The sequence below is a fragment of the Mirounga leonina genome, unplaced genomic scaffold (genome assembly GCF_011800145.1).
Source record: "Mirounga leonina isolate KUSES-001 unplaced genomic scaffold, KU_Mleo_1.0 Mir_375, whole genome shotgun sequence".
Classification (NCBI taxonomy): Eukaryota; Metazoa; Chordata; class Mammalia; order Carnivora; family Phocidae; genus Mirounga; species Mirounga leonina.
Window position 1 is genome coordinate 535411 of NW_023270717.1, and position 25254 is coordinate 560664.

At 65.2% G+C, this 25254-nt stretch overlaps 3 protein-coding genes across 7 annotated transcripts; all 3 read right to left on the reverse strand.

Moving 5' to 3' along the window:
* Positions 1–586: 586 nt before the first annotated feature.
* On the reverse strand, positions 587–3519 carry LOC117997748 (angiopoietin-related protein 5-like). 4 transcript variants are annotated; one of them, XM_034986053.1, is made up of 6 exons: positions 3443–3519; positions 2987–3078; positions 2858–2885; positions 2197–2288; positions 1561–1687; positions 587–1413 (listed from the first exon to the last, which is right to left on the reverse strand). In XM_034986053.1, exons 2-6 carry the CDS (start codon positions 3071–3073, stop codon positions 650–652), a joined length of 1098 nt encoding a protein of 365 aa, XP_034841944.1. In that variant the 5' UTR covers positions 3074–3078; positions 3443–3519; the 3' UTR covers positions 587–649. The 4 variants fall into 4 exon arrangements, with proteins under 4 accessions (XP_034841944.1, XP_034841943.1, XP_034841946.1 ...); XM_034986055.1 differs by lacking the exon at positions 3443–3519 and having other exon boundaries at positions 588–951; positions 1228–1413; positions 2987–3301; XM_034986052.1 differs by lacking the exon at positions 3443–3519 and having other exon boundaries at positions 2987–3301.
* On the reverse strand, positions 3401–12830 carry TRABD (TraB domain containing). Of its 2 annotated transcripts, none has more exons than XM_034986051.1 (10): positions 12749–12830; positions 7871–7945; positions 7402–7480; positions 6744–6910; positions 6320–6460; positions 5755–5865; positions 5523–5662; positions 5111–5283; positions 4916–5027; positions 3401–4744 (listed from the first exon to the last, which is right to left on the reverse strand). In XM_034986051.1, exons 2-10 carry the CDS (start codon positions 7907–7909, stop codon positions 4594–4596), a joined length of 1113 nt encoding a protein of 370 aa, XP_034841942.1. In that variant the 5' UTR covers positions 7910–7945; positions 12749–12830; the 3' UTR covers positions 3401–4593. The 2 variants fall into 2 exon arrangements, with proteins under 2 accessions (XP_034841942.1, XP_034841941.1); XM_034986050.1 differs by having other exon boundaries at positions 3401–4771.
* Positions 12831–16940: 4110 nt separating this feature from the next.
* PANX2 (pannexin 2) lies at positions 16941–25203 on the reverse strand. Its single transcript, XM_034986056.1, has 3 exons — positions 24978–25203; positions 18690–20135; positions 16941–18171 (listed from the first exon to the last, which is right to left on the reverse strand). Exons 1-3 carry the CDS (start codon positions 25201–25203, stop codon positions 17828–17830), a joined length of 2016 nt encoding a protein of 671 aa, XP_034841947.1. The 3' UTR covers positions 16941–17827.
* Positions 25204–25254: the final 51 nt, after the last annotated feature.

Below are 25254 nucleotides of genomic sequence, written 5' to 3' on the forward strand. Positions count from 1 at the left end.
GGGTCGTCATCCCTGAGAGGGACAAGGACACTACCTTCTGTGTGGGGGACAATGTGGTTAGGTCCCTGCAGGTGCTCGGAGCCCCAGCGTCTCCTCCTGCAGCCTGCCTTTCCCTTCCACCAGAGCCTCACCTGGGGCCCTGTCCACTTGGCCTGCTATCAGAATCCCCTATTGCCAGCCTCCTTCCTAACTGCCTAGGGGGCCCGGCCTGAGCCTACTGTCACCGCTCCCCCCTCCCCCAGGTCCCAGGCCCTTCTGACCCCTCTCCTTGCTCCCTCACCCCACTCTCTTACCCACACCTTGGAATCTGGTGGGATTGGGTTCTTGAAGGCTCAAGAGTACCAGGCCCTGTGTCCTGCTGGCTGCCCTCACAGAGGTCACAGCCAGTGGGGGCTCTGGTGGGTGCCAAGGGTTCCAGGAGGTCAGCACCAAGGGGTAGTGCTTTCCCAGACCTGGTGACCTTGCTTCTGGCCTAAACGTTGGGCTGCACAGCCTCCTGGATGGACAGGCCTCCCGGGTGCGCCGGGTCCGAGCAGCCAGGCTGGGTCAGAGCTGAGCTCGACCCCTCCCCCGTCCTGGCCCCAAGGAAGACACAGCGGACAGCCGGGCTTGAACATTTAATGAGGCTCGGCCACGGATGGGCGGGGGCCTAGGCCTTGCGGGAAGCAGTGGTGCGCACGCGCAGCACGCTGGCGCGCAGGGCGGGCTGGTGGTCGCCCGCGGCCCAGCGCATGCCGGAGGCGGCCCCCGCGTGCTCCGGCCATGGCCCGTTGAGGTCCGCGTGGCCGCAGGCGCTGTACCACCATCCGGCTCCCGAGCGATCGTGGCTGCAGCTGGTGAAGGTCTGGGCGCGATCCGTACAAGGCGTGCAGTGGTCATGGTCGCGGTCCAGCGTGCTGAAGCCACAGCCCTCCTGGTTGTCCGTCTGGCCCAAGCCCCGGAACGCGTCCCCTGCGCCGGTGTGGTGGCGTGGGCGGCGGGCTAGCTGCCCCTCAGGCCCCCGCTCGCGGCCTTGCCATCTGGGACCCCAGATGGGGAGGGACAGTCTTCCCCAGAGCACAGAGGCTGGCAGATGTGGGCCGGAAAGTAGGGGGCTCCAGGGACCCAACCTCCCCCACCTACCCTGGCCTGCTGCAAGAGTCCCCCCTCCTGCAGCCTGGAGAGCCCAGGGGCAAAGCAGGACGCTTGGGGGCAGGCACAGGGGTTCCTTACCTCCCCAGCACTCACCTGCGTTCCCCGAGTACAGGCCGAGGGTCAGCTGGTAAAACTGGTCCTCCTTGTCCACGTGGAAGTTATCATAGTGGGCCTGAAGTGTGTGGTTGTCCGTGTCCAGGAGATCCACCACCAGCTCTGAGCGCAGGCCCGGCTGGGAGGTCAGGCCAGAGATGTGCTCCAGCCCCAGCCAGTGGTCACCTGCAGGAGTGGGGCACCCGGGCAGAGGCTACTGTGTGACGGGCCCCCCCAGCCTCCTCCCGCCATCTCTCTCCTAAGTCCCCGGTGGGGGTCAGGGCCTTGGGGTGCTGGCTACACCCCTGTGCCCCACGGGCAGCACAGTCCTACCTCTCAGGTCTCCGAAGCCTCGTTTGTACTCCTGCCAGCACCTCTCAAAGTCCAGGGGCCTCCGCCGGCCCCGGTCTCGGCTCTGAATCACCGTCCAGCCACCGTCCGTGCGCATGTCACAGAGAACCTGGGGAATGGGCCAGCCCGTGGCGGCCCGAGAGGGCCAGGCTGGATGCAAGCAGGCCTGCCCCTCTCCTGCCCATCCTCCCTTGAACGCTTTGCATTTGAAAACTGAAACTTTGTTTTTCTACTTGTCAGTGTCATATAAACTTGCATCACATTAAATTCACTTTCTCAGAAAAGGGGTCAAACTTGGCAGTGAGGTCACAGGCCCCCAGGAGGGCTGCTCAGTTTGATGTCATTCTGCACCCTGCTTTGTTTTTTCACTTAATGTTGTCTCCTGGGCTCTTTCTTTGTTCATACCCTTCGAGGTGGGAGCCTAGGTTTCTCCCAGCCTTTCCTGACTGTAACACAACGTCCGTGAACACCTCTGTGCCCGGGTGTGTCTGAGGACGGACTCCACCAGCAGCGCCTGGCCTGGCTGGCCCTTCTCCTGCTGGGTGGACAGTGCCATCCCTTGTTTTTTGTCCAAGTGACACACACACTACCCCCGGACGCTCGCTGCGGGCTGCTCACCTTGAAGGGGGCGCTGGCTCCCTCTGGCTGGATGGTGTACACACCACTGCGGGCCCTGGGGCTCTCCACCCAGATATGAGAGCAGTCCCTCCCTGTGGGGGATACGGCCAGGAAGGCTCAGGGCCTGGAGAGGGGCCATGCCCTCTTGGTGACCGGAACCAGAACCCTCCTCCTGCGGACGCCCTGTGACAATCTGGCGGACGATTTACGACCTTGGTCCTGGTGGGTGGGCGGCCACAGTCCCCTCACCTTGGGCCATACCTGTCTCTGGCCTCTTCGGAAATGGCTGTGCCTTGGGCTCTGCCAATTTGCTGGTCCCCCAGCCCTCGGCCAGACCCTCGATTCTTCCCGAGGCCCCTGGACACCACCTCACGCCCTCACCTGCTGCCCTTGGAAGGTCAGTCTTGGCTTCCCTACCTTCCTCCTCCTGGCCTGGCAGTGGTCTGAGGGCTACCCCAAGTGCAGCCGGCGTTAGGAGAGAATACAGTGGGGCCTGGTCCTTGCCTGCCCTCCCCCCCAGGCTGTTCTGGGCAGGGACCCGGCCAGGTCCTCATGGGGGGTGAGACCTGCTGGGTGGGGACCTATGGGTGACAGGTGGGAGGCTGTCCGGCTTGGGCCCACCTGGCAGGCCCCTCCCTCTCCCCCCCCCACCCAGCCAGACCTTGGGGTTCCAGAAGCACCACCGGCACCTGTGGAGAGAGGACCCGGGTGAGAGTCAGGCTCGGTAGCTCTGGGAGTCCCCAGCTCATCGCAGGCTAGTGAGACCCGTTGGCCTGACGGCCGCTCTTACCAGCTGTCGATACTGCACCATGGAGCTGGCCTGGGGCGCAGAGAGGAAGAGGAGAGTGGCAAGACCCAGCACAGGGCAGGCAGCCATGCTTCCTGAGGGTGCAGACATGGTGGGTGGAGAGCCCAGCCCAAGGCCCTGCCAGCCTCCCTTCACGCCCCCCCGGGTGCTCACTCTTGTCTTTCTGGGCAGAGCCGAGCCCCTGGTCCCCAGCACCTTTTGTGCGGGCACTGGGCTCACCCCGCCTCCTCCCTGCCCAGGGGCCGGGCGGGGAGCCTGAGGGTGTGGACAGGGAGGTGAGGGCCGGGGCGCTCCTCTGAGCACACTTCCCCTTGGCGGGTGTCCTCGCTGGGCCCGGCGGGCACCTCCTGCCCGAGCCCTTGAGTCCCACTTCCACACATTTCACAAAACAGGAGCTTCCAAAATTAGACTTTATTTCAGTTCCTAAGGAATGCGTACACGCGCCTCTGTGACAGGAAGATCACGGCCCAGTCCAGTTCACGGCCGTGGGTTTCACCTGGTTTCGTCAGACACCGAGTCAGCACAAGCACAATTGGGCAGGACCCCGGGCCCAGGGGGCGCATACAGACTCCGCGTCACAGACACATGACCAGGAGCGGCGACGACACACATGGGCGACACCGGGGTGGACGCCCCGAGTGGGGCCACGGGATGGTGGCCGGCACCCGCCGGCATGTGTGCCAACTGGGGGGCCCTGGCGGACACGCGCCCTCTGTCTGCTGAGGGCGCAGCACAGGGAGCAGGTGCGATCCTCCTTGGCCGGGGGGAGGCTCAGGCCCGGGGGGGCCGCAGCCCCGGACGCCCCGCAGCCAGGGGCTGCCCGAGGGGGCAGCTGGGGGGGGCAGCGTCCAGAGGCCGGCCAGGCCCGCTGCTAAAGCCAACCCTTGCCCCAGGCTCGCCGGCTCAGGGCTGAGTGCCCCCCACCCCCCACCACCAACACATCCTCTTTGTCCCAATCAGATTTAAGGCTAGTATTTCCTGACACTGGCTTCAGTTTGTTTTAAGTTAAAGTTACCTGAGTAAAAAAAATTCAGACATTTTTAAAAGCCAAAACCGCACCACTTCTGCAAGCAGAGCGGCTACCAAGCTCGGCCCAGCTGCCCTGTCGGGAGGCGGGCTCCCAGGAGCCGCACGAGGGCCGCTCTGGCCCCTCCCCAACGCGCCGGCGGGAACCCCACGGCCCAGAACCCACCGTGAGTCGCTCCCGGCCGGGGCCCGCCGCCAGCGCAAGACAAGGCACAGTGAGGTAGGGGAGGGCTGGCCGTGCCCACCTCGGCCCCTCCCCCACCAGCTCGTCCTGATGCCCGTGAACCCCGTGAACCCCAGGAGTGGTCCCTGCAGGGCTGGGGATGGGGGTGGGGGCGGGGCTGCTGGGAAGCCTGAGCTCAGAGCAGTTAAATAATTCTTTATTTGGGCGGGTTGGGGGAGGGCAGGCGTGGCTGGGCCTGGACCCCCACGGGGGGTGGCGCCCAGAGCTCCTCGGGGTGGGGGTGGGGGTGGGGGTGGGGGGCCCGCCCCAGTGCCTCTCAGCTGCTGCGACTCAGCAGCCGCCGCCGCCGCCGCCGCCGCCGCCGCCAAGTTCGTCCTTCCTATTTGTGCGGCCGGGCCGTGGACGCCCTCTGCAGACAGTACTGAGTGACAGGCAGCGACAGGACCAGGCTGGTGGCGCGACGTCCCATCCAGTAGAGGCCGTAGCCCAGCAGGCCCAAGAAGGCGGCCTTCACGGCCAGCCGGGACACTCTGCCGGAGATGGACGGCGGGGGGACGCTGGGGAAGGGAGGGCGGGCTGGGCCTGGCTCGGATGGGGGGGGGACACATGCGCCCCCCAGCCCCAGCATGGCTGCCGCCCCCTCCCCAGGGCCTGCTCTGTGCTGGGGGACGGCGCGGCATGGGCGGGCGGGCGGTACTCACGTCATGATCTCCTGGATGTTGAGGTCCGTGGTCCAGTTCTTCTCGATGCCCGGGACGTGGCCCATGCCCACGACACCCACCACGACGGAGGGGACGCACTTCCTGGGCTCAGCTGTGGGGGAAGCGACGCGTCAGCAGTGGCCTGGTGGTGCCGGTGCCCGGAGGACCCCCGCCCGGGCCGGCCGTCGCGGTCACCGTCGGAGGAGCGTGGCAGCTCGAGGCGCCGGGCGGCCTGCCTCAGCATGTAGGTCAGGTAGATGTCACGCTCTGAGACGATGGTGCGGTGCAGGTCGGGAAACTCGCCGATCATCTCCGCCATCATCTGCTCCAGCAGGTCCTTCTGCTTGCAGCGCTCCACGTCATCCTTGCTGGGGGCAGAGGGCACGCTGCCAGCCTCGTGGGGACAGGGCGGCCAGCAGGAGGCTGGTGCTGTTGACCCAGGGCAGGGACCTCCGCACCCTTTGTGTTTGGGCTCACGGCGGAAGGAAGGGGCGGGAAGGCCTTGTTTGAGGAGGCTTAGCCCAAGAACAAGGGGGCCGTGCTGCACGGTGAGCCCCGGGCCACTCTTCCTGGGTGGGGCTGCCCGCGGGAGGCTGAGGGGCCCTACCTGATGGGGTCTGACAGGAAGCACAGGCCCCAGGCCAGCTTCACCTTCTGCCAGAAGGACAGCGCCGCGATGGCCCTCTTGAAGGTGACGGGGATGGGCCGGTCGCCCAGGTGGAACTTGCAGAAAGGCACCTTGCTGGCCTGGGGCAGAGGCTGGGTGTTGGCTGGGGAAGCCCGAGCCCCGGGCAGCTGCCCAGGCGCTGAGCCCCCTTCCCGGCTGAACCCAGACCCACCTCCTTGAAAGCCTCCCTGAACTCGCCGCCAGGAGCCATGCCCAGCTGCTCGGTGATGTGGGCCGACACCTTCAGCAGCAACATCTGCATGAGTCCGGACATGACCCCGTTCTGCAGGGGAGGGAGCCGCCGGTCAGCGGCCACGTGGACGCTGAGCACAGCCTTCCTCAAACGCGAGGGGAGGCCCCGCCTGCGTTCCGGGACTGAGCAAGGGCCGTGGACGGGCCGCCACGTCCCAGCGGATGCCCCTCCCCTCCTGCCCCTCCAGCCCAGACCCCACTCCTCTGCCCACGTCCCCCTGAGGGGCACATGTCGTGCTGGGCTGGCGGGGACTCTGAGACCACCCCTCTGCCCTTTGCCGAGCTCCTTGGGTCCCTGTCCACGTCCTCCCTGGGGGCTGAAGCCCACCCACCTTACCTCCCTTGTCTGAAACCCAATAAAGGCATGCCCCTCTCCCGCCCGGGGCCTCCGCACCGCCTGGAAGGCCGCGTGCTCACAGGTGGGCAGAGCAGGGGGCGTGGCCGCCTGGGGAGGGGGCTCAGCCCGCGCCCGCCCGACACCGCACCTGCCTCACGGCTTGCTGCAGCTTCTCCAGGCTCAGCTCCTTGGCCTCCTGCAGCAGCGTGCTCTCGTCCATCTTCAGCATGGACACACGGTACTGGCACAGCTCCACCACCACCACGTCGGGCTGCACCTCCCGGATGGTCTGCAACGGACCAGCCGGCTCAGCCCGGCGCCCCGCCCCCAGCGCCGACCCCGACGAGCGGCGTCCCCGGCGCCCCGCCCCCGCGCTGACCCCGACGAGTGGCGTCCCCAGGGCCCGCCTCAGCTGCCGTGGCGACAGCGACACAACAGAAAAGCGCACGAGGCCACGAGGGCTCCGTGGCCTCAGAAACCCCTTTGCTGAGGGCACTGGAGTCACGCAGGAGGCGGCAGCTCAGGCGACGGGGCCGCTCGGCCTGAGGCCAGCCCCGCGTGATGGGCCTCACCTTCACCACGTCCTTCTTGCTGTCGTCACTGAAGTGAGCGGTGCCCACCACGTACACCCGGCTCCCGTCCTCAGCCACCAGCTCGGTCACCGTGCGCGGCAGGCTGGGCCGCTCTCGCCTCCTCCTCAGCTTCATCTCCAGGAGCAGGGTCAGCGCGTCCGCGTCGGCTGCAAGGACAGCGGCTCAGCTGGGGTGCCATGCACACCGGTGGCCTGGGCTCCCGGTCCTCAGGGCTGAGCCACACCCGGGGCCCAGATGCGCACAGGGGCATGCGCCCCCGAGCAGCACCGCCCACGGGGGTCCCTCCCAGCTGCGACGTGCCCGTCCCTGCTCACTACGGTGTGCAGCTGGGCACGGCACCGTCTGACGAGACCCTCCCTATGGAAGGGGTCCTGGGCCTCGGGAAGCTCTGCATCCTCCACGAGGGGGAGCCCCCAGCCGCCACGGCCCCCATGGCATCCCTGAAGCACTCAGACCCCCACCCCAGGGAAGGGGCTCCTGATGGAGCTCCCCCAACCCTCTTGTGCTCCAGGGCCTCCTCCCCAACAACTGGGGCTGGCCCGGGCCACTGGTCGTCAGACTCAGACCACCCAGTCCGAGCCCCTTCGGCCAGGGAGCTGCCCCTGCCCCCCCAGCCCTGAACGATCTCAGCACGCACACAGGTTCTGGGATTCTCCAGAAAGCACCCTGGGCACCACCTCTGAGGCCCCCACTGCCACAACAGGTTCGATGCCGGCCTGCAGAGGGAAGGGAACGTTTGAGTGGGGATGCCCACCCTCCCTGGGGCCCGCCTGGGCTCAGGGCACCCACTTGCCCCCGGTGGGGCCCACTGAGGACTCGGGCCACTGCTCCACCAACTCCGCATGCTCCCCAGCAATCAAAGCCTGTCTGTGATCATCGCCTTGTGTGCAGCCCACCCCCAGGGCTCCCTGCCCCAAGGTCCCCCCTGGCTGACCCTCTGGGCAGGAAAACCACACAAAGCTCTCCTATAGAAGCAGCCAGAGTGATCCCAGGTGGCCACACGGAGGGGGGACCCACACTCTGCTGACCAGCTAGCTGGACCCTGAGCCCGAGGTCGTACAGGAAGCAGGCCCCCCACACCCCAGCATCTGGCCCAGGCCTCTGACCTCCTGAGGTGGCTGGCCCTGCTCCTCCTCCCCCTCCATGGCTGGGTAGCGGCTCCTGGCACCGATGAGTGAAGCCTGAGGAGACAGAGGAACCATGTTCGCACCTGGAACCCCAGGGCCGTGCCCAGGGCTCAGTCTGTTTTGAAAGATCCGTGGGCGGGATCACAGGCTCTGCACTCCCAGACAGATCGTCACCTGTCCATCACCAGCTATGGAGGTCCAGGGTCCCTGTGACCGGGCACAGTAGGTGTGGGACCTGTAAACCCTGCACCACGGGGCTAAGAACAGGGCTGGGGACACCTGGCTTTGCCCCAGCTGGTGAACTGGGGGTCCTCTGTGTCACCAGGGACAGACAACTGCCAAAGACAACGGACCATTCAGACCTCCAGGGCCAAGGGGAATCAGGGGCCCGAGACCTCTGTCAGGCCGTGGGATTCTGGACACCGGAAGGGCCGGCAGCACTGACAATGCAGACTTCACCCATGCTTCCCCAAGACGCCACGGGGAAACTCAGCCCCGAGTCTGAGAGCAGGGTGGCCGGCACAGCGTGGGAGAGCAGCTTGAAATGAGGAGCCCCTGGAGAAGTCTGACGCGTGACTGCAGGCTGTTACTCCAACTGGTCTGAAGCTGTGGTGTGGTATCGTGTTTGGTTCTGGAGTCTACCTCTGTCCATGGGCACCAGGGGATGGAATGACGGGGAGTGGCGCGGTGGGGAGCAATGCTCGCAGGCCTCACTTCAGTGTCACCCTCGCACCGCCCTTCTCAACGTTCCACAGTAAGGAAGGAAGGGCACGCGGTGAAGTAAGACACTGCGTCAGGTTCCTTTCCCCTCTGAGCGCCGCGATCCCAGCTCCCCCCCCAAGCCCGTTTCCTCCTCAGCAGCAGGAGGGACCCATCCCCTGCGCAGGCAGCTCAGAGATGGGGTGGGGCTCCCTTCCAGTTTAACCAAATGCCTCATCTGGTGTCCAGGGACACTCGGACAGGCCTTGGAGCTGACCAGGGTGGGATGGGCAGCCCATCCTGAGGATGGCCAGGTTTCTGAAAGAAATACAGTCACAGTAAGGGTCAGAAAGAGGAACTGGCTTAGGGCCAAAGGAAGCAGCTAGGTCCTGGTGGGAGGCTGGCCAGCAGAGAAGGGTGGCTGGGGAGGGGAAAGAGGGCCCGGACTTCTAAGCGCTCCTCCCAGAATACCTCCTGTCCAGGATCCCCAAAGCCCCATCTTCCCGCTTTACAGATTAAAGCACTCCACCAATGCAAGATGCCAACTAAGTACAAACAGGAAGCGGTGCCTGAAGCCAGAGGGCGGGGCTGAACGGTCAGGGGAGCTGGGCCTGCCCCTCCTCAGGCTCCTGAGCTGGCCCAGGGGGGCAGCTGGAGATGCCGGTCCTTAGCCCAGCTTTACACAAAAAAGCAAACAGTTCTTACTTCCAAGCAGCACAAGGCTGCCAAAGTACCAGAAAAACTTCTTAAGAAAACATCCTGTGCTCTGGCAGGGAAGCTCCTACTAACAACAGCAAATGGGAGGTCACCACGTTGTCGCCACAGCCTTCCCTCCCACGGGTGTGGTGGTGGCAGGTCTGGGGCGTGGTGGCCCTCACCCACCCTGGGGCAGTGTGGCCAGACCGGCCCCACCGTGCACAGGCGGGGGGGGGGGTGGAGGAGGGGGGCACCTTTCTGGGTGTGCCCTTCTGGGTCCTGCCTCCTGTGGGCTGGGGGTATGTGGGTGGCAGACGAGCCTGTCAGGCCTAAAGCCCAGCCTTGAGCCTGTTAAGTGCCAGGACCCGGGTCCCCTGGAGCTCTCTGTCCCACTCCCTGCAGCTGCTCCCCAGGGATGCGTGCCTGGTCTAGTCAAGCAGGAGGGCCACTGAGGGCCACCCCTTCAGCCCGAGTCCGTGATTCTGAGAAGCCTCTTTCTCTGATGCTGCCGCCTCCACACTTTCCAATACCCTGGTTTCTCTCAAACTCAGAGCTGGGGTCCCCTGGCAATACCCTTGTAGAATGTCACTTCAGTGGGTTGTAAATTTCAAATATTTATGGCTGGGGCCTGAGCCTTTCCCAGCTGCCAGGTGGGAAGCAAAGGCCCCACAGACCTCCGAGCCCAGGCCCCACCTCTCTGCACCCACTAGTGGCTGCCAGGGAGCGTCCACATCCCTCCTGGTTTCCTGCCACACACTCTCTGGATCTACAGGTCCCAGCAGTTCCTCACACCACTGCATGCTGCAGTGACAAGCAGAGCCCTGGCTGACACCCTCGAGGGGAGACAAATGTGCCCCTTCCTAAATCCATACCCCAGTGTGTAGCCCTGCTACTGGGCCACGGTCCAGCCACCAGTGCTGGGGGTCTCTGGAACCTGGCACAAAGCGGGAAGAGCCTTCTGCCAGATGCAGAGGCTACCCACTCCCTCCGACCAGCTGTCACTGCCAAGCAGGGCTGTCCACCGGGATGACCCGTGGGCAGATGGCTCAACTGTGCTGCAGGGGATGGCCTGGGTTTGGCCAGATCTCAGACCAGCCACCTGGTGCTGCATGGCCCCGGGCAGGACCCTCCAACCTGCTGGGACTCTTAGCTCCTCCTCTAGGATCGGGGTGGTTAGAGCCGTCACCCAGACGTCCCATCCGTCTGCACACAGTAGGCCCTCTCCCAGCTAAAGACGTGTGCCACACGGAGATTTCACTTCAGCTTATAACCTATAGACCTCTGTGGGCTTCCTCCTGTGTGGGCAGGAGCAAACCCCATGGGGCACAAAAGAACCAGCAGTCTGGTTTCAGGGGACAATGGAACACGAGTCTTCCTTGGCCATCTCCTTATCTGTAGAGGGACACACCATGATCTGGCTCTGGGAATCATAATGCTGCACATAGAGGACAGCAGGAGAATCACCGCAAGCTTTCAGGAAAACAAACTCCAAACCGGTGGGAATTCCCAACAGCCCCAGGAGGACCCACCCTGCCCAGTACTCCAGGAAAAGCGCCTGCTCAAAGGACAGGAAAAGCCCCACTTACACTAGGGACCCACCTGGGGTGTACAGCCCTGAGATACAAATCAGAGTAACACGTTAAACTGTTCTGCATTGGATGACGTTATTAGCATCTGAAAATGTTTTGCTGGGTGTCCGTTTCAGGACAGAAGCAGAGGACATCAGACAGTTCAGTGGGAGTGGCAGACCCAGGTTCCTGCTTGCCCAGCCCAGGCAGGGGAGGGTCCCATTGCTATGCACTGAACTGCGTCCCCCAAAATTCATATACTGAAGCCCTAATCCCCAGGATGATGGTGTTTGGAGGTGGGGCCTTCGGGACTAAGGTTACGTGAAGTCATGAGGGTGGGGCCCCATGATGGTATTAGGGCCCTTATGAGAAGAGACACCAGAGCTCTGGCTGTGTGAGAACACAGTGGGAAGACAGCCATCGGCAAGCCAGGAAGAAAAAGCCCTCATCAGCAACCACCCTTGATCTCGGACTTCCAGTCTCCAGAGTTGTGAAAAAACAGTCTGCTATTTAAGCCCCATCTCTGCTGTTCGTTATGGCTGCAGAGCAGGCTGAGACACCCACCTCTGCCCCCCTCGCCCCTCTAAAAACTGGAAAGCCACAAACTGCCTCCCAGATCCCAGACTGGCTTCTCAGTGCGGCCAAGACCCGACCAGCACCAAATGGAGTTCCCAGAAAAGCCTGCATCTCCCAACCAACCCACCAGGCTTGCTCAGAAAGTCAGAGGTCCCAATCTGGACAGACCGGTGGGCTGTAGAAATAACTGTCCAGCCGGGAGATGGCAGGATGTTGCCAAAGCCCTGACCTCCTCAATGCCCCCACTTCTTAAGCCTGGGCACCCTTGGCCACTTGAGACCCCCCTGAGTCTGGCAGCACCTGCTTTATGGAGGCGTGGCAAAGTTTGGGTTTGGGATTGGGATAGAGGACATACGCCCACTTGTATCTGGGCTGGAGGCCTGAATGGCTCCTTTTCCAGCTCACCTGACTGACCCTCCTGGAGCCCGGACACGGGGCCCATTGCCGGGCCCCCACACTGACCAGCACTGCAGGGCGCTGTGTAGGGGTCTGGCTCCTCACCCTACCAGGCTCTCTCCTGGCAGGCTCAGACACCATAGCATCATGGCCATTCTGCAAGACTGACCAGTGGTCCCAGGGTCAAGGGTCCCTTCCAGTCATGCTGCAAGGGGGTGAGCAGGAGCCAAAGGGGCGGCAAGAGACCCAGAGAGAGCTGAGCCTGCCCAGGAGTGCAGTGAGCCTGGTGGCCGCACATCTCCCTCTCCAGGGCACCCCAAAAGCCAGTGGGATTCCACCTGGAAACCACCCATTCTCCTAACGAAGCTGTCCTGATCCCCAAAGGTGGCAAGGACTTGTGAGCGGAGTTCCCAGTTGTTTTTGAGGCCGATGCCAAGGCGGCCTCGCCTCTCCGGGGAGGGTTGTTACAGACTCTCATACGCGGTACTTTGTGGCACAGAAGTTACACCTCCATGCGGCTGCTTCGTGGAAACAAAGTGGAGACTGTTGCAGGCCTCTGAAGTTCGGCTGCGCGCACACCGGGGGAGACCTCCGCTCCACTCTGCCATATGGCAGCCCTACTCGCTCGGCTTGAAGGGCAGAGGCCACCGGCACTCGGGAAGGGCCCGGGTCTCCGCCGCGAGAGGCCCGCGGCCCCGGCCCGCCCCACCCGAGCCCTCAAGCCCTCTCCCCCGCCCCCTTCCCCTCGAGCCCTGGCCGCCGACCCGGCCCCGCGCGCCCTCCTTACAGGCCCGGGCTGACCCTTCCAGCCTCAGACCCCGCGCTAGGGGCTGCCTGGGCCCGGTCCAGAGCGAGGTGGCCCCCGACCCCGACCCGACCCCGACCCCTGCCTGTCAGCCGGGGCCCGCGCCGCGCAGCGTACCGAGGCGGGGCGGCGCTCCTCAACCGGCCTCCATGCGGCTGGTCGCCCCACCGGACGGGGCGGACCGGGGCCGGGACCGGGGGCGGAGCGGCCGGACGGGCCGGGGCCGGGGGCGGGCGGCGCGCGGCATGCCGGGAAGCGCAGTTCCACGCGCCGCCCGTCCGCTCCGTCGGCGCGCTCCGTCCGCGCCGCCGGACTACACTTCCCAGGGAGCCGCGCGCGAGCGCCCGCGGACTACACTTCCCAGGGGCCGTGCGCGAGCGCCCGAGGACTACACTTCCCAGGGGGCCGCGCAGAAAAAGCCCCGCCCCGCCCCGCCCCGCTCCGACACGGGCGCCTCTGGTTCTAGGAGGAAGGAGGAGGTTCTGGACGCGTGAGTTCGAGTCCCCGGGCCTGTGGGGGAGCCCGGCGGCCTTGCAGAGCGCTCTTAAATTCTCTGACCGCAGCTCCCGGTCTGTAAAAGGGATGATGTTCCCACGATGTCCACGGAGAGACTTTGTGTCAGTCGCCCAAGGGGCAGCCCACGGTGGGATGGGAGGAGCAAAAAACTCGGTTGTGGAGCAAGCCCACGTGGCTCGACCTGGGTTGGGGCTGCCTAGACTCCCGCGCGCCGACGACCGGGCCATCCCTCGACTTGGTGGGTGGAGTCCCCTGGGAGGGCAGGCCCCAGGGGTCCTGCTGCCTACCAGGCTGAGACCTGGACCCCAAGCCCCGGAGCGGTGCCTGATGGGCGGTCTCAGGACGGGCGGACCCCGGTGAGCCTGGAGCCACCGACCCACTGCCGCGGAGGGGCCCCAACCGCCATGTCTCTGGCCCCTCGTCGTCCCTATTTGGTCGAGTGGGCGGTGGGGCGTGGGAGGCGGACTCCCAGTAGGGTGTCCCGAGGCCACCCCCCTTCTCCCCACGTGGAGCGCCCCCGGCCGCCCACCCCCACTGCCTGGGCCCGGGAGGGGGCCTGGGGGCTGCTGCCCTAGCCTGGGCCCTCCTCCCTCCTCGCAGGGTGGTTCTGGGGCTGGGCACCCTGCAGCTGGTGGATGTGGGGACGGCTTGCCTGCTGACCACACGCGGACCCCCAGTCAGCCCCACGGAAGCTTGTGTCCAGCCCAGGGCCGTGGGAGGACTGGCTGGCTGGGGGCCTCAGTAGCCGGAGCAGGCTGCCTGGCCCTCAGTCTGGAGCTACTTGGGAGTGAAGACACAGTCCAGTCCAGCCCCCACTGGGCCTGGACCTGCTGGGCCAACACACCAGCACTCGGAGCTGGGCACTGGGCCGCCCCTCAGGTTCCAGGAAGAAAGGCCCTGGCATTGGTGACTTGTAGGGGTCACAGGTTCCCGTGTCTTTGGAGGGGTGGTCTTGGGGTCCAGCTGATGTGGGAGATAATCCCCCGGCCACTCTTGGTACCAGGCTGGGCTGTTTGCCCGCTGAGCTCTGTATACAGGAGACTCCAGGCTGACGCTTCTGGGCCAGGCTTGCCGGCCACCTGCCTCCTACGGCTTCTTGGTCCCTGAAGGGCCCGGCTGGCCTCAGGGAGGCCTCTGTCCTCCTTGGTACGTGCTCCTCCTGTCCAGTTACTGTTCTGTCCCTCTGTGCCGGCTCAGGTCGTTTCTGCGTCCCAACCACCTTGGCTACCTTCTCAGGAGCACACAGTGCCGGGCAGTGTGCGGTGGGGCCTGGAGCGAGCCTGGCTGCCAGGCCCATGCTGTGCCGGCGTGGCAGGAAGAGACCTGGGTTCCGGTCTTGCCTGTGTGGGAGCCTCTTCTTTTCTGAGGCGGGGACAGTTGCCCCCGGCCGCTGCAATGCCCAGGCTACAAGGAAGGGGTGAGGAGACGAGAGGTGGGTGGGGGGCTTCAGACCAACACTGGAGCTGATGGGGCGCGCTCCTGCACTAGTGGGGTAAGGTGGCGGCCCTCGGCACCTGCAGGGAGAGCTTGGCTTCTATGGGACGATGACTTGGGCCCTTCTCTTCCCCAGCAAACCAGGGCAGGGGTTCAGCTCACGCTGAGGGCACTGCGTGTGCTCCGAAGGACGGGCCTCTGCGGGATGCGACTTGCTCTGCAGTCCTGCCGGGCGTTGGCCCCGGGGACAGGTGGCTGATAGCCTGGCAGAGCAGTCTCCCCAAAGACACAGAGGTGGCTGCGCTGGGCGCCTCCTCGGCGGGTGTGCGCCAGCCGTACGTAGACGTGTGTGTGTGTGAACATCGCTCAGCCAGCAGTACTGGTGTTCACTGGCAGAGGGAGGGTGCCCGAGACCGGCCTGCTGCACAGCCCGGGTAGCGCACGCCTCTGCAGGGCTCTGGGGCCATCTCCACTTTGAGAGAGTCCCCGGGGCAGGGGCAGGGATGACCCGGGCAGGGCCCAGCTGAGCTGTGCACGTGGATGGGCAGGGTGGGCAGGGGAGTGTGGCCTTGGATGGCTGGGGAGGCACGGCAAGAGCTGCTGACTTGAGTCGCCCAGGTGGGCACAGCTACCCTGCTCACAGGGTCATGGAGCCAGTTGATGGTGTGGGACCAAGGTAGGGGGGAGCTGCTGAGGGACCAGGGGCTTGTCCCCACCCTGCAGAACTGGTCCTGTGGGCATGTGGGGTCCCTTCCCTGGACACGTGGAAATGGTGAGTGCCAACCCAAGGGGCAGTGGGCTTCACAGCCTGGGATGCTGGGCGGGAAGTGTCCTGGCTCAGGTGAGGCCAAGTGCTCTCTGGGGACAGGGTGTATTAATGATGCCTTTTTATTTTCTGCTATTTTGACATTGGGCCAAGTTGACCCTGGAAGGTCGGCCCCTCCCAGGACTAATTCCTAGAAACAACAAACTCCCATGTACAAACCAGCCGACCCAGAGCCCCGGCCCCCCACCCCCTCTGTGGGGCTCCCACCCTCGGCGCCTCCCTCACCTGCTCCCACCACCCAGGGCAGGTGCCCGACAACCAGGGGAGCCCGGGAACCCGTGGTCGGTATTCACGCAGGCCAGTCCTAAGCCTGTTCACCTGCCTTGTCCGTTCCTTCCTGCGGAAACCACAGGAATGGCTCCTGCCCTCGTCCCCCTCCCGCTCTGCCTGCTGGTGCTTCCCCCAGCGGCCCCCAGCCTGGGCACAGCGTGCCCCCTCCTCCTGGGGGCTGTGAGTGATAAGCTATCTTCCCGATGGCGGCTGTCTCCTGGTCGCAGGCCTCAGCACACCTGAGTGATAATAAAACCACATTTTAAAATCCGTGGAAGGGGCGCCTGGGTGGCTCAGTCGTTAAGCGTCTGCCTTCGGCTCAGGTCATGATCCCGGGGTCCTGGGATCGAGCCCTGCGTCGGGCTCCCTGCTCGGCGGGAAGCCTGCTTCTCCCTCTCCCACTCCCCCTGCTTGTGTTCCTGCTCTCGCTCTCTCTCTCTCTGTCAAATAAATAAAATCTATAAAAAAAAAAAAGCCATGGAGGGATGTGGTCCCTTGTCTGTGTCCCTGTATGATGCACCAGCTCCAGGGAAGGTCAGCCTGCCCAGCTCAAAGCTGCCCCGGGGATTCCAGGTGCCGGGCGGGGCAGGTCTCTGGGCAGCACAGCAAGTGGGCTCACGCCGGTCTCAGCCACGGCCCCCCCCCCGCCACCCTAGGGCCCACAGGTTTCTGGCCTGGCTGCCTCAGCTACCTGGCTCCGAGGAGCCTCTGTTCAGATTCTCGGGGTCCCCAACCATGGACCGAAGGGCATGTGGCTCCATGGTGTACCCGTAAGACTAGACTCATCCCACCTGAGTCGTGGGCCCAGTGAGGAAGGCCCCCTGCCCTGGGTCCCTGGAACATGAGGGGCACCCCCAGGCCGTATCAAGGGGACCTCTTCCGGGAAGATTTCGTGGCTCTCCCTGTTCCCCTAAGTGTACCCAACAGGCCCCTGTCCCCAAGCATCTGATGGAGGGGACAGCCTCCTGGGGGCTCCTGCCTTTGCCTCTGCTGAGCCTGTGAGCCCAGGGAGGGCAGGGCTCACCTGAACTGGCCCCCAGGCCTGGAGAGCATGCCTGTCGGTCAGAGGTCACGGAAGGTCAACGTCAAGGGACCACCGCGTGCTCCTGCCTCACGGTGGGTGCAGCCGGGCCCCCAGGGTGGCCTGGAGGGCAGCGTCCCCGCATGCTGACGGTGGGTGGAGGGCGGCAAGCCCAGTCAGAGCACAGGCCTCCTGCAGGGCGGACCACACGGGACTCAGGCGGTATCAGAATAATATTTATTGATCTGCTCGGTGCTACCTTAATGCTGTCACGTGTCGCCGTGGCTGAGGTAATAGGGACAGAGCCTCCGAGCGCCGGCCCTGGGTGCCCACGGGAAGCAGCGTGGGTCCTCGGGTGGGGGGACGTGGTTATTGCGTCGGACTCCTTCCCTTGCATGCCGGCGTCCACACCAACTCAGCTCCGTGCCCACTCACAGCCCGTGCGTCCACGCCGGTGCCCACACCGCTCTGCTCACTGCTCGCCCGCTCGCGCCCGCTCACGCACACATCCACTTGCACGCCGTGCCCTCGTCCTCTCCCTCACGCGCCCACGCACACGCCGTCCTGTCTCCTGATAACGCACACTCAGTAGTTACAGTAATCCTAGTAAAATAAAGTACAGGTATGTCGGGATACAAGGAGAAAGTGCATGTTGATCTGATGGAGGGTGGACCCCGGCACCTCCCACTGCAGGAGGGAGCCCTGAGCACGGCTCCTTGGGCATAGCCGGGCCTGGCGGTATGATCACCCCCGGCTTCCTTCCAGGCTCAGGACCAAAGTTGTCCTGCCTCAGCCTGGACCCAAGGCAAAATCGACTAAAAAAATAGACTCTTCACCTCCCGGCCGAGTGCCTGATGCAGGGATGGGGGGTGGGGGTGGGGGCGGCTGCAGGCCTTCCTGGCTGGGGGCTCCGCTGGGGTCAAGGCCAGCCCCTGGCCCAGCCAGCACCCCAACGATGCTGTCTTGGGGGGCGGGCGGGCCAGGTGCTCAGCCCCGTGGCATGCGGACAGGAGGCCAGGAGGGGCGGGCAGTGCTGGGTGAAGCAGAGACCACATCCCCGTGGGGCTGGAGTCCGCGGCACTCCTTGGTCATGCGGAGGGCTGTGTAATGGCCCGGGCAGCCCTGTTCCTCAGAACTCCACAGTACTCACTACTGTCCTCGGCTCGTCGAAGGTGGCGATGAGGATCTGCTGGGGGGGTGGGATGGCGATGAGGCTGCCCACATCTGGGGGGGCCCGGGGGCCCCCGTCCTCCTCTTCCCGGGCTTCATACAGCGTGCTGATGTGCAGCAGTGGGTGCGTGGCATTGCGGCTCAGGATGGCGAGCGGGTCGGCTTTGCCCAGAGTGGCTGGCGACAGAGGGGCTGTGGCGGGGGCTGCTGGGGGCGAGCAGACGTGAAACGGACCCCCGGAAGGAAGCGTGGTCCGGGCTGGCTCTGCTGGGTACAGGATCTCCTTGTCAGGGAGCGGAGCATCTGCAAACGGCCGAGAGCACGGGCAGGTCACAGCCTGCGGACCGCCCGCCCCTCCACCGCTGCTGCCCCCTCAGACCCCGCCGGGCAGAGACTGGTCACCGAGGGCCCTGCTCCGGCGGAGGCCCCCGAGGCCCCCAACAGGGCTTGATTCTCCCTCCTCCTGCCTCCTTGGCCACGTGGGGCCGCCCGAGACCCTCCCTGCACACTCCGGCGCGCTGGGGCGGAATCTCGCGCTGCCTCAGGAGCAGCAGGGCCCATTTCCAGAACCTTCTCTAGAGCCTGAACAACCTACCGTCAATATCCCCCTGGGCTCTCCTGCTAGCACTCCTCCTGCGTGCCGGGGAGGGCCCCCACGGCCTGCCTGCGTTCTGCCCTAAGGCCGGCCCCCGGCTGCCCACCCCCTTCTTCCACCTAGCTGCTTCGCCCCCGCACACGGTTCCCAGATGCCTGGTCTGCAGAGGACCGTCCGTGGCGCGGGGCGCGTCCTTCCCTGGGGCCGGGGGTCCCCAGCCGCCTACCTTTGGTGGCGGCCGAGGCCAAGCCCAGCGCACACTCCTCCGCCTGGGACAGGAACCCCCCTTCCTGGCTCCGGGAGGCGGGCAGGGCGGCGGCGGGCACGGCCTCGGGCTTGGCCTTCTTGGTGCCCAGGATGTAGGGGTGCACGTCCAGGGAGAAGTGGCGCGCATGCTTCTTGTCGGGAGCGGGCCCCGCGTCGCCGCCGCCGCCCTTGTAGTGGTGCGCGGCGCGCGCGCCCGCGTCCAGCAGCGGCGCGATCAGCGTGTCGGTGGCCGTCTTGCGGCGCACGGGCTTGGGCTTCTCGGCCTTGCTGTTCTCCACGCGCATGATGGCCAGCGGCTCCCTGAAGGGCTGCGGCAGCGGGTTGCTGGTGGGGATCCACTTCATCTTCTTGCGCGGCCGCTTGACGACGGGCGGCTCGGCGGCGCCGTCGGGCTCGGCCGGGTTGGCGCTGGGGTCCACGGTCTGCACGCCCGCGTCGCGCACCGTGGGCGTGGCGTCGTGGTTGGACTGCGCCAGCGCGGCCAGCAGCTGCCGCACCACGTTGTCGTACATGAGGTCGCTCTCGTTGGTGATGAAGTCCAGCCGGTTGAGCGACTTGATGTGGTCGCGGTTCTCGTTGCAGAACATGGCCAGGATGTTGATGTCGCAGAACTGCGAGCGGCGCCACTGCCGGCGCGTCTTGATGCCCACCTTGTGCAGCTTGTCGAAGATGAAGTTGCTCTTGCGGAAGATGAACAGGTGGATGAGGTTGACGAGGATGATGAGGTTCATGGCGCACAGCAGCACGATGTCCACGCCCGCCACGATGCGCTGCAGCTGCACGGCCGGGAGCTTGCAGCTGACGCGCACGGCCGGGCCCCCGCCAGCCGGCCCGTCCGGGGACGCGCCCAGCGCGCACGTGAACTCGTTCTGCTTCTGGGTGGCGCAGTAGGTGCACAGGTAGGAGATGGGCGCCACGCTGAGCAGCAGGATGAGCAGGTGCCGCGCCAGGTACAGCTTGGCCAGGAAGTTGCTGCGGCCGCGGCGCTCCAGGTACTTCTCGAACAGGTTCTGCTCGGGGCTCTTCTCCTTCTCGGCGTTCTCGATGATCTCGCGCCGCTCGCGCTCCGTGATGCCGGGCCCCTTGGACTGGATCTGCTTTTCGATCTTGGGGGCGCGGCCCTCGGCCGCACGGTGGTAGCAGTTGTCGATCTCCTGCAGCAGGAAGTTGAGCTCGGAGGTGAGGCGGGTGGAGGCCAGGAACTCCCAGCCCAGCGCGGGCACGTACATGATGGCGGCAAAGGCCAGCAGCGAGTAGGGCAGCAGCTTGTGCTCAAACAGCGACGGCCACAGGCTGGCGTCCACGCCGGGCAGCGCGTCCCGCAGCTCCGTCCAGCAGTAGCCGCGAGCGTACAGCGCCTGGTCGCGAGTGAAGTTGTGCGGCGTGTAGCAGTAAATGGGCTCCTCTGGGGGCAGAGAGGAGACTCGGGCTGGGGCGCGGGGTGGGGGGCGCGCCAGGCACGCCAGGGACTGCTGTTCCCCAGCAGAAACGCCCCGGTCACCCGCGACCCGCCGTGGTGGCTGGGGGGGGCTCACCCTGGAGACCCCCACATACAGCTGCTGCCTGTGGCACAGGGTGGGGGTACAGCCCCCCAGGGACTGCCCTGCACTTCAAACCGGGGGTCCTCTCTGTATGCGCAGGGTCTGTGTGCACGTGGGGGAAACCCAATCCCACAGGGAAGCAGGACAGGCCAGTCAGCACAGCAGCCCCCGGCTGCACTGCCAGGAGCTCCATCTCTAGGAGGGTGGACGGCCCGACCGTCCTACCTGGCCAGAGGCAGTTCTGGTGGCACAAAAGTGGGCCCTGCCTGCCCTTGAGGGGTATGGGGTGTCTCTCCCAGACCCACTGTCCTGGAGCAGGGCAGGCTGGGAGTCCTGGACGCTGGGTGGGCACGGGCAGTGACCTGGACTCTGGCAGGAGCACTCACCAGGACGGCAGTGTCTGCCGCTAGGAACGGTGGAGACCTCCTGAATTGCAGAAAAAAGGCTGTCACTGAACTTTATTTTCCCTCCCAGATGACGACGGGCACAAACCAACAGCAAAGGGACGCGTCTGGAGCCACGCTGGGGTCCACCTGCTGGGGTGTTACATTTGAACACTTCTCCAAAGGGCAACACCTGGCAGGCATGGGGCTGTCCTTGTGCGGCACCAGGCCCCCATGTTCACGGCCCCGAGGGACTGGCCACCCTGCTGCCAGGCCAGCTTGAGACCTCTCACCACACAGGACGGGGGTTAGCGGCCCCCCTACAGCGCTGCCCAGATTGCTCCTCTGGCTGGTGGGATCCTACCCCCAGACCTGGCTCATGGCCCCCACCTCCTCCCCGGGGAGGTGCAGACCCTTCCCAAAGGTGTCACGTACTAATACCCAGAACTTTACACAGACTCTGCAAGGGGGATTAGGTTAGGGCTCGGGGTGGGGGTGGGGGTGGGAAGGATGACCCTGGATTATCGGGTAGGGGTCCTTATAAGAGGGAGGTGGGAGGGTCGGAGTCAAGGATGTGAGGATGAAAGCAGAGAAGATGCCACTGTGCCAGGCTTGAAGGTGGAGGACAGACCACAAGCCAAGGAGTGTGGGGTCTTTAGAAACTGGAAAAGGCAAACAACAGTCTCCCAGAGCCTCCGGAAGGAGTGAGGCCCTGCTGACCCCTAGACGTTAGCCCCATAAAACTCATTTCAGATTTCTGAGCTGCAGGGCTCTAAGATCATAAACTTGTGTTATTTAAGCCACTAAGTTTGTGGTCACTCGTTAGAGCCTCAGCCGGAAGCTAACGCAGGTGGTGGCTGGCCACTTGCCGGCTGGCTGCCTCCTCTGCTGAGACCCTTTCCTGCCCCCCTGTGCCTCCCCCAGTGGTGTGAACACACGTTCTCCCGAGGTGCTGGGGGCCGAGGGGGTGGGACCCCATACACGAGGGAGGGCGAGGCCCTCAGAGGCCACAGACGAGGGTCAGGGAGACTTGGCCGCTGAGACGTGCAGCCTCCCCTCCCCAGAGAGCAGTCAGCCTCGCCAGCTCCCCTGGCCCTCCTCGGACTCAGCACAGGCCCTGAAGCCCACGCTCAGCAGTCCTCCTGGGGCCAAGCACTTGCCCTCTCTCCTTTGCGAAAAGGGCATGCACTCGGGGGTTACCTGCACCCCTCCAGGCTAGAGAGGCCCCCAGGTGATGTGGGGCCCAGCTATTTAAGAAAATGCAGCTGGAAGTTCCCCTGTGCGGTGGCCCAAGGACATCTGCGGAACCCGGCGACCCCGCAAGGCCGGCCCCCTCTGTCCAGGGCGCAGTGGGGGGTCTGCTCACAGCAAGCCTGGCCAGGAGCCACGGGGGTCTTCCTGCTGTCTGCGGCCCTCCAGACTGGGGGGATTCTAGGCTAGGAAGCCAGTGCGGCCTCGTCAGCTCCTCACCCCAACCCTGGACGTGGCCAGCACGTGTGGCCAGCATCGTGTCCTTGACAAGCAAACCAGGGCGTAGAGAGTCGGGTGTCCCCCTGCTCCAGGGGATCCCCAAGCAGCGAGGACCCAGGCAGGGTCGGGGGGCGGTGAGTGTCGAGCCCCCGGCTCCAGGCCAGCTCCTTGCGGATGGGGCGTGGATCCTTCTGGCACACAGGCGGGCCCTGTGCCCCAGGGCTGGGGCCTACGGATGGATGCAGACACGGCACTGGGGACGGGGGGGGGGGGGGGGGGTGGGATCTGGGTGGAGGGGCCTCCAGTGCCCTCTGAGGGTCAGAGCTTGTGACCTCACTTCCTTCTTGCACCCCTGCCCCACCTGAGCCGTCCCCACGTGTCAGCAGGGCCTCTCCTGGCAGTTCAGCCTGTGGACACGTGGTTCCCCCTGCACCCCTACTGTCCTCGGGTCTGGGGAGGGGCCCGGGGCTCGTCCACGTTCTGTGTGAAGCACCAGGAGACATCCCACTTCACAGGCCGACACAGACACTGTCCTGCCTTGACCCCCAATTCAGGTGAGCGAGAGCGGCTGCTGAAGCCCCCCCAGGCCGTGAGGGGACCAGGGCAGGTGCAGCCCCTCTCAGCAACGGGGCCAGGCCCCTGCGTTCGGGGACCTGGGACAAGATTTCCTCGGGCACACCCAGGTGCCGAAGGTGAGCACGTTCCACAGGCATGTTCCACACGACGCGTTGCACGGCCTGGGATGCAGGGCAGCAGGGTCCAGCGCCTGTCTGCCACCGCTCAGAAGGCCTGCCTTGTCCATGCTCAGGGGCCCAAGTGGGCACAGGCATGTCCACGTGCAAATGCAGGTCAGCGCGGGGGGGGGGGGCACGGCCGGCCTGCACAGGAAGTCCCAGGGCACCACCAGGACGGGGACAAAGAACGAACTTGGGAGACCCCAGCCTGGCTGGGCGTGGAGCGGTGTTGAGGCTCCACTTGGGGTGAGCTGGACTCACCGGACAGCATAGGAATGGAGGCCCTGTCCCCGGGGGGGTGCGGGGGTCACCTGAGGATAGCAGTCCTCAGCCTGCCCCACTGTGCACGTCCATAGTGGGCAGAATTGTGTCCCCCCCAAAGATGTTCAAGTCCCAACCCCTGGTACCTGTGAATATGACCTTGTTTGGGCTGTGGTCCTGAGAAGGTCGCACTGGGGGCACCCAGGTGGCTCAGTTGGTGAAGTGTCTGGGCTCTGCACTCAGCGGGGGGGCTGCTTGGGATGCTCTCCCTCCCCCACCCCCCCTCGCTGCACGCGCACTCACTTTCTCTCTCTCAAATAAACAAATCTTAAAAAAACCAAAACAGATAAGGTCACACTGGAGTAGGGTGGCCCCAACCCAATGACTGGCGTCCTTGTAAGAAGAGGGGATTTGGAGCAGACGCCCAGGGAGAGGCATGCGGGGACGGGGTGAGGAGGCCCGGGAAGCTGGAGAGGCAGAAGGGACCCTCCCTGGAGCCTCTGGGCGAGAGGCCCTGCCCACACCCTGATTTTGGACTTTTGGTCTCCAGACTATGACAGTTGAGTCACCAAGCTTGTGCTTGTTACAGTCATCTTAGAAACCCAATACACCTAGATGCCCTGAGCGACACTGATGGGTCACACCTGCGTCTGCACGTGCGCTACCCCCGCCCCTGGGAGAGCATCTGGGCACCGGTGTCCGAAGAGAGAAACCGCAGAGGTCCCCAGTCTCAGAGCAGGATCACGTGGGCCTGGACATGTCCACACTCAGGTCTGGTGGGTTCCCAGGTCATGGGGACCCCTAAAAATCGAGCCCTTTGTGAAAAAACCAATGCACAGTGCAAGAATGTCTGCCAATGTCACTCAGGGGACAGAGTCACCTGTCCCTCCTCGAGGGGTGCACAGGAACACCCACCCCCTCTGCCATGGACAGGCACCTCTGGCCCTCAAGTCTGGCCAATGGACTGCGGAGGGGCCTCCCTGGACCCCTTGCCAACCAGATCTGGGTGGGGGGTGCCATTCTCTGCCTCCAGCCGCCCACCTCTCCCTGCCCGACCCTGTCCCCGCTCCTCAGGAAGGGTGGTACTGGAGGCCACTCTTCCGTCCGCTTGCCCCCAGTGCCTCCCAGGCTGGCTCACCCAGGGTCACTTGTTAGGAGGTCCTCCTGGTGCCCCCATGTCTGTCGACTTAAGGCCTCAGCATGTCACAGCGCTGGTTCCTGTCACTGCCCTATTCCACCTGCATGGGCCTCCTGCTTGGCCAGGTGGGTCCACTGCCCAGCACCGCTGTGGATGCTCAGCCTGGCCTCACCCGTCCTGCCCGCAAACCTTCTGGGCTCCCAGTGCCCAGAGCAAGGCCTCCCCCTGTAGCCGACCAGAACCGGCTGGGTCTCAGGGACCCTCACTGCCAGTCCGGCCGCAGCGCTGCGCCAGGTGCTCTGACAGCCTTTGGCTTCAGTGGCCGTTCCCATCACCTGTGACACCCTTCTCCGGGCCCCACCTGGCCACTCCTCCCCCCTCAGAGCCGGCCCACTCCCCCTCCTGGTCTCTCCTGCCAGACCCCAGGTCTCATTTACGCCTGAGACCCACCAGGTCCAGGACGCGTCCACCCGGGCTCACGGTGAGCGCATGGAAAGTAAAAACAATACATCGGAGGAGGGGGGTCTCGGAGGCAGCCCCAGGCGACTGGCGACACAGGCAGCGATGCGGGGGGAGGGGGTGGTGGCTGGGGACCTGCTGGGAGACCCCCGGGCGCCGCCAATACCGCCAGGCCCCAGTGGGTGGCCCGCGGCGGGATGCCGGCGGGGGGACGCGGGGAGCGCCCGGCGCCGACACCTGCGGACGCGCCCCCGGCCTCACCTGCGAAGTTCTTGGTGAAGACCAGGGTGACCAGCAGGATGGGGACGAGCACGGTGCCGATGGTGACCACGCGGTCGAAGGGCAGCTCGAGCTTAAGCTGCAGGAGCAGCGCCGCTAGCGCGCCCGCCTTGTCGTCCTGCGCGCCGGGCAGGATCAGCTCGCGCAGCTTCTCTCCGGCCAGCAACGCCGTCGCCATGTCCGCGGACTGCTCCAGGAGATGGTGCATGGGGGGCGGGGGCGCGGCCCGGGGGCGCGGGGCGGGGGGCGCCGGGGCGGG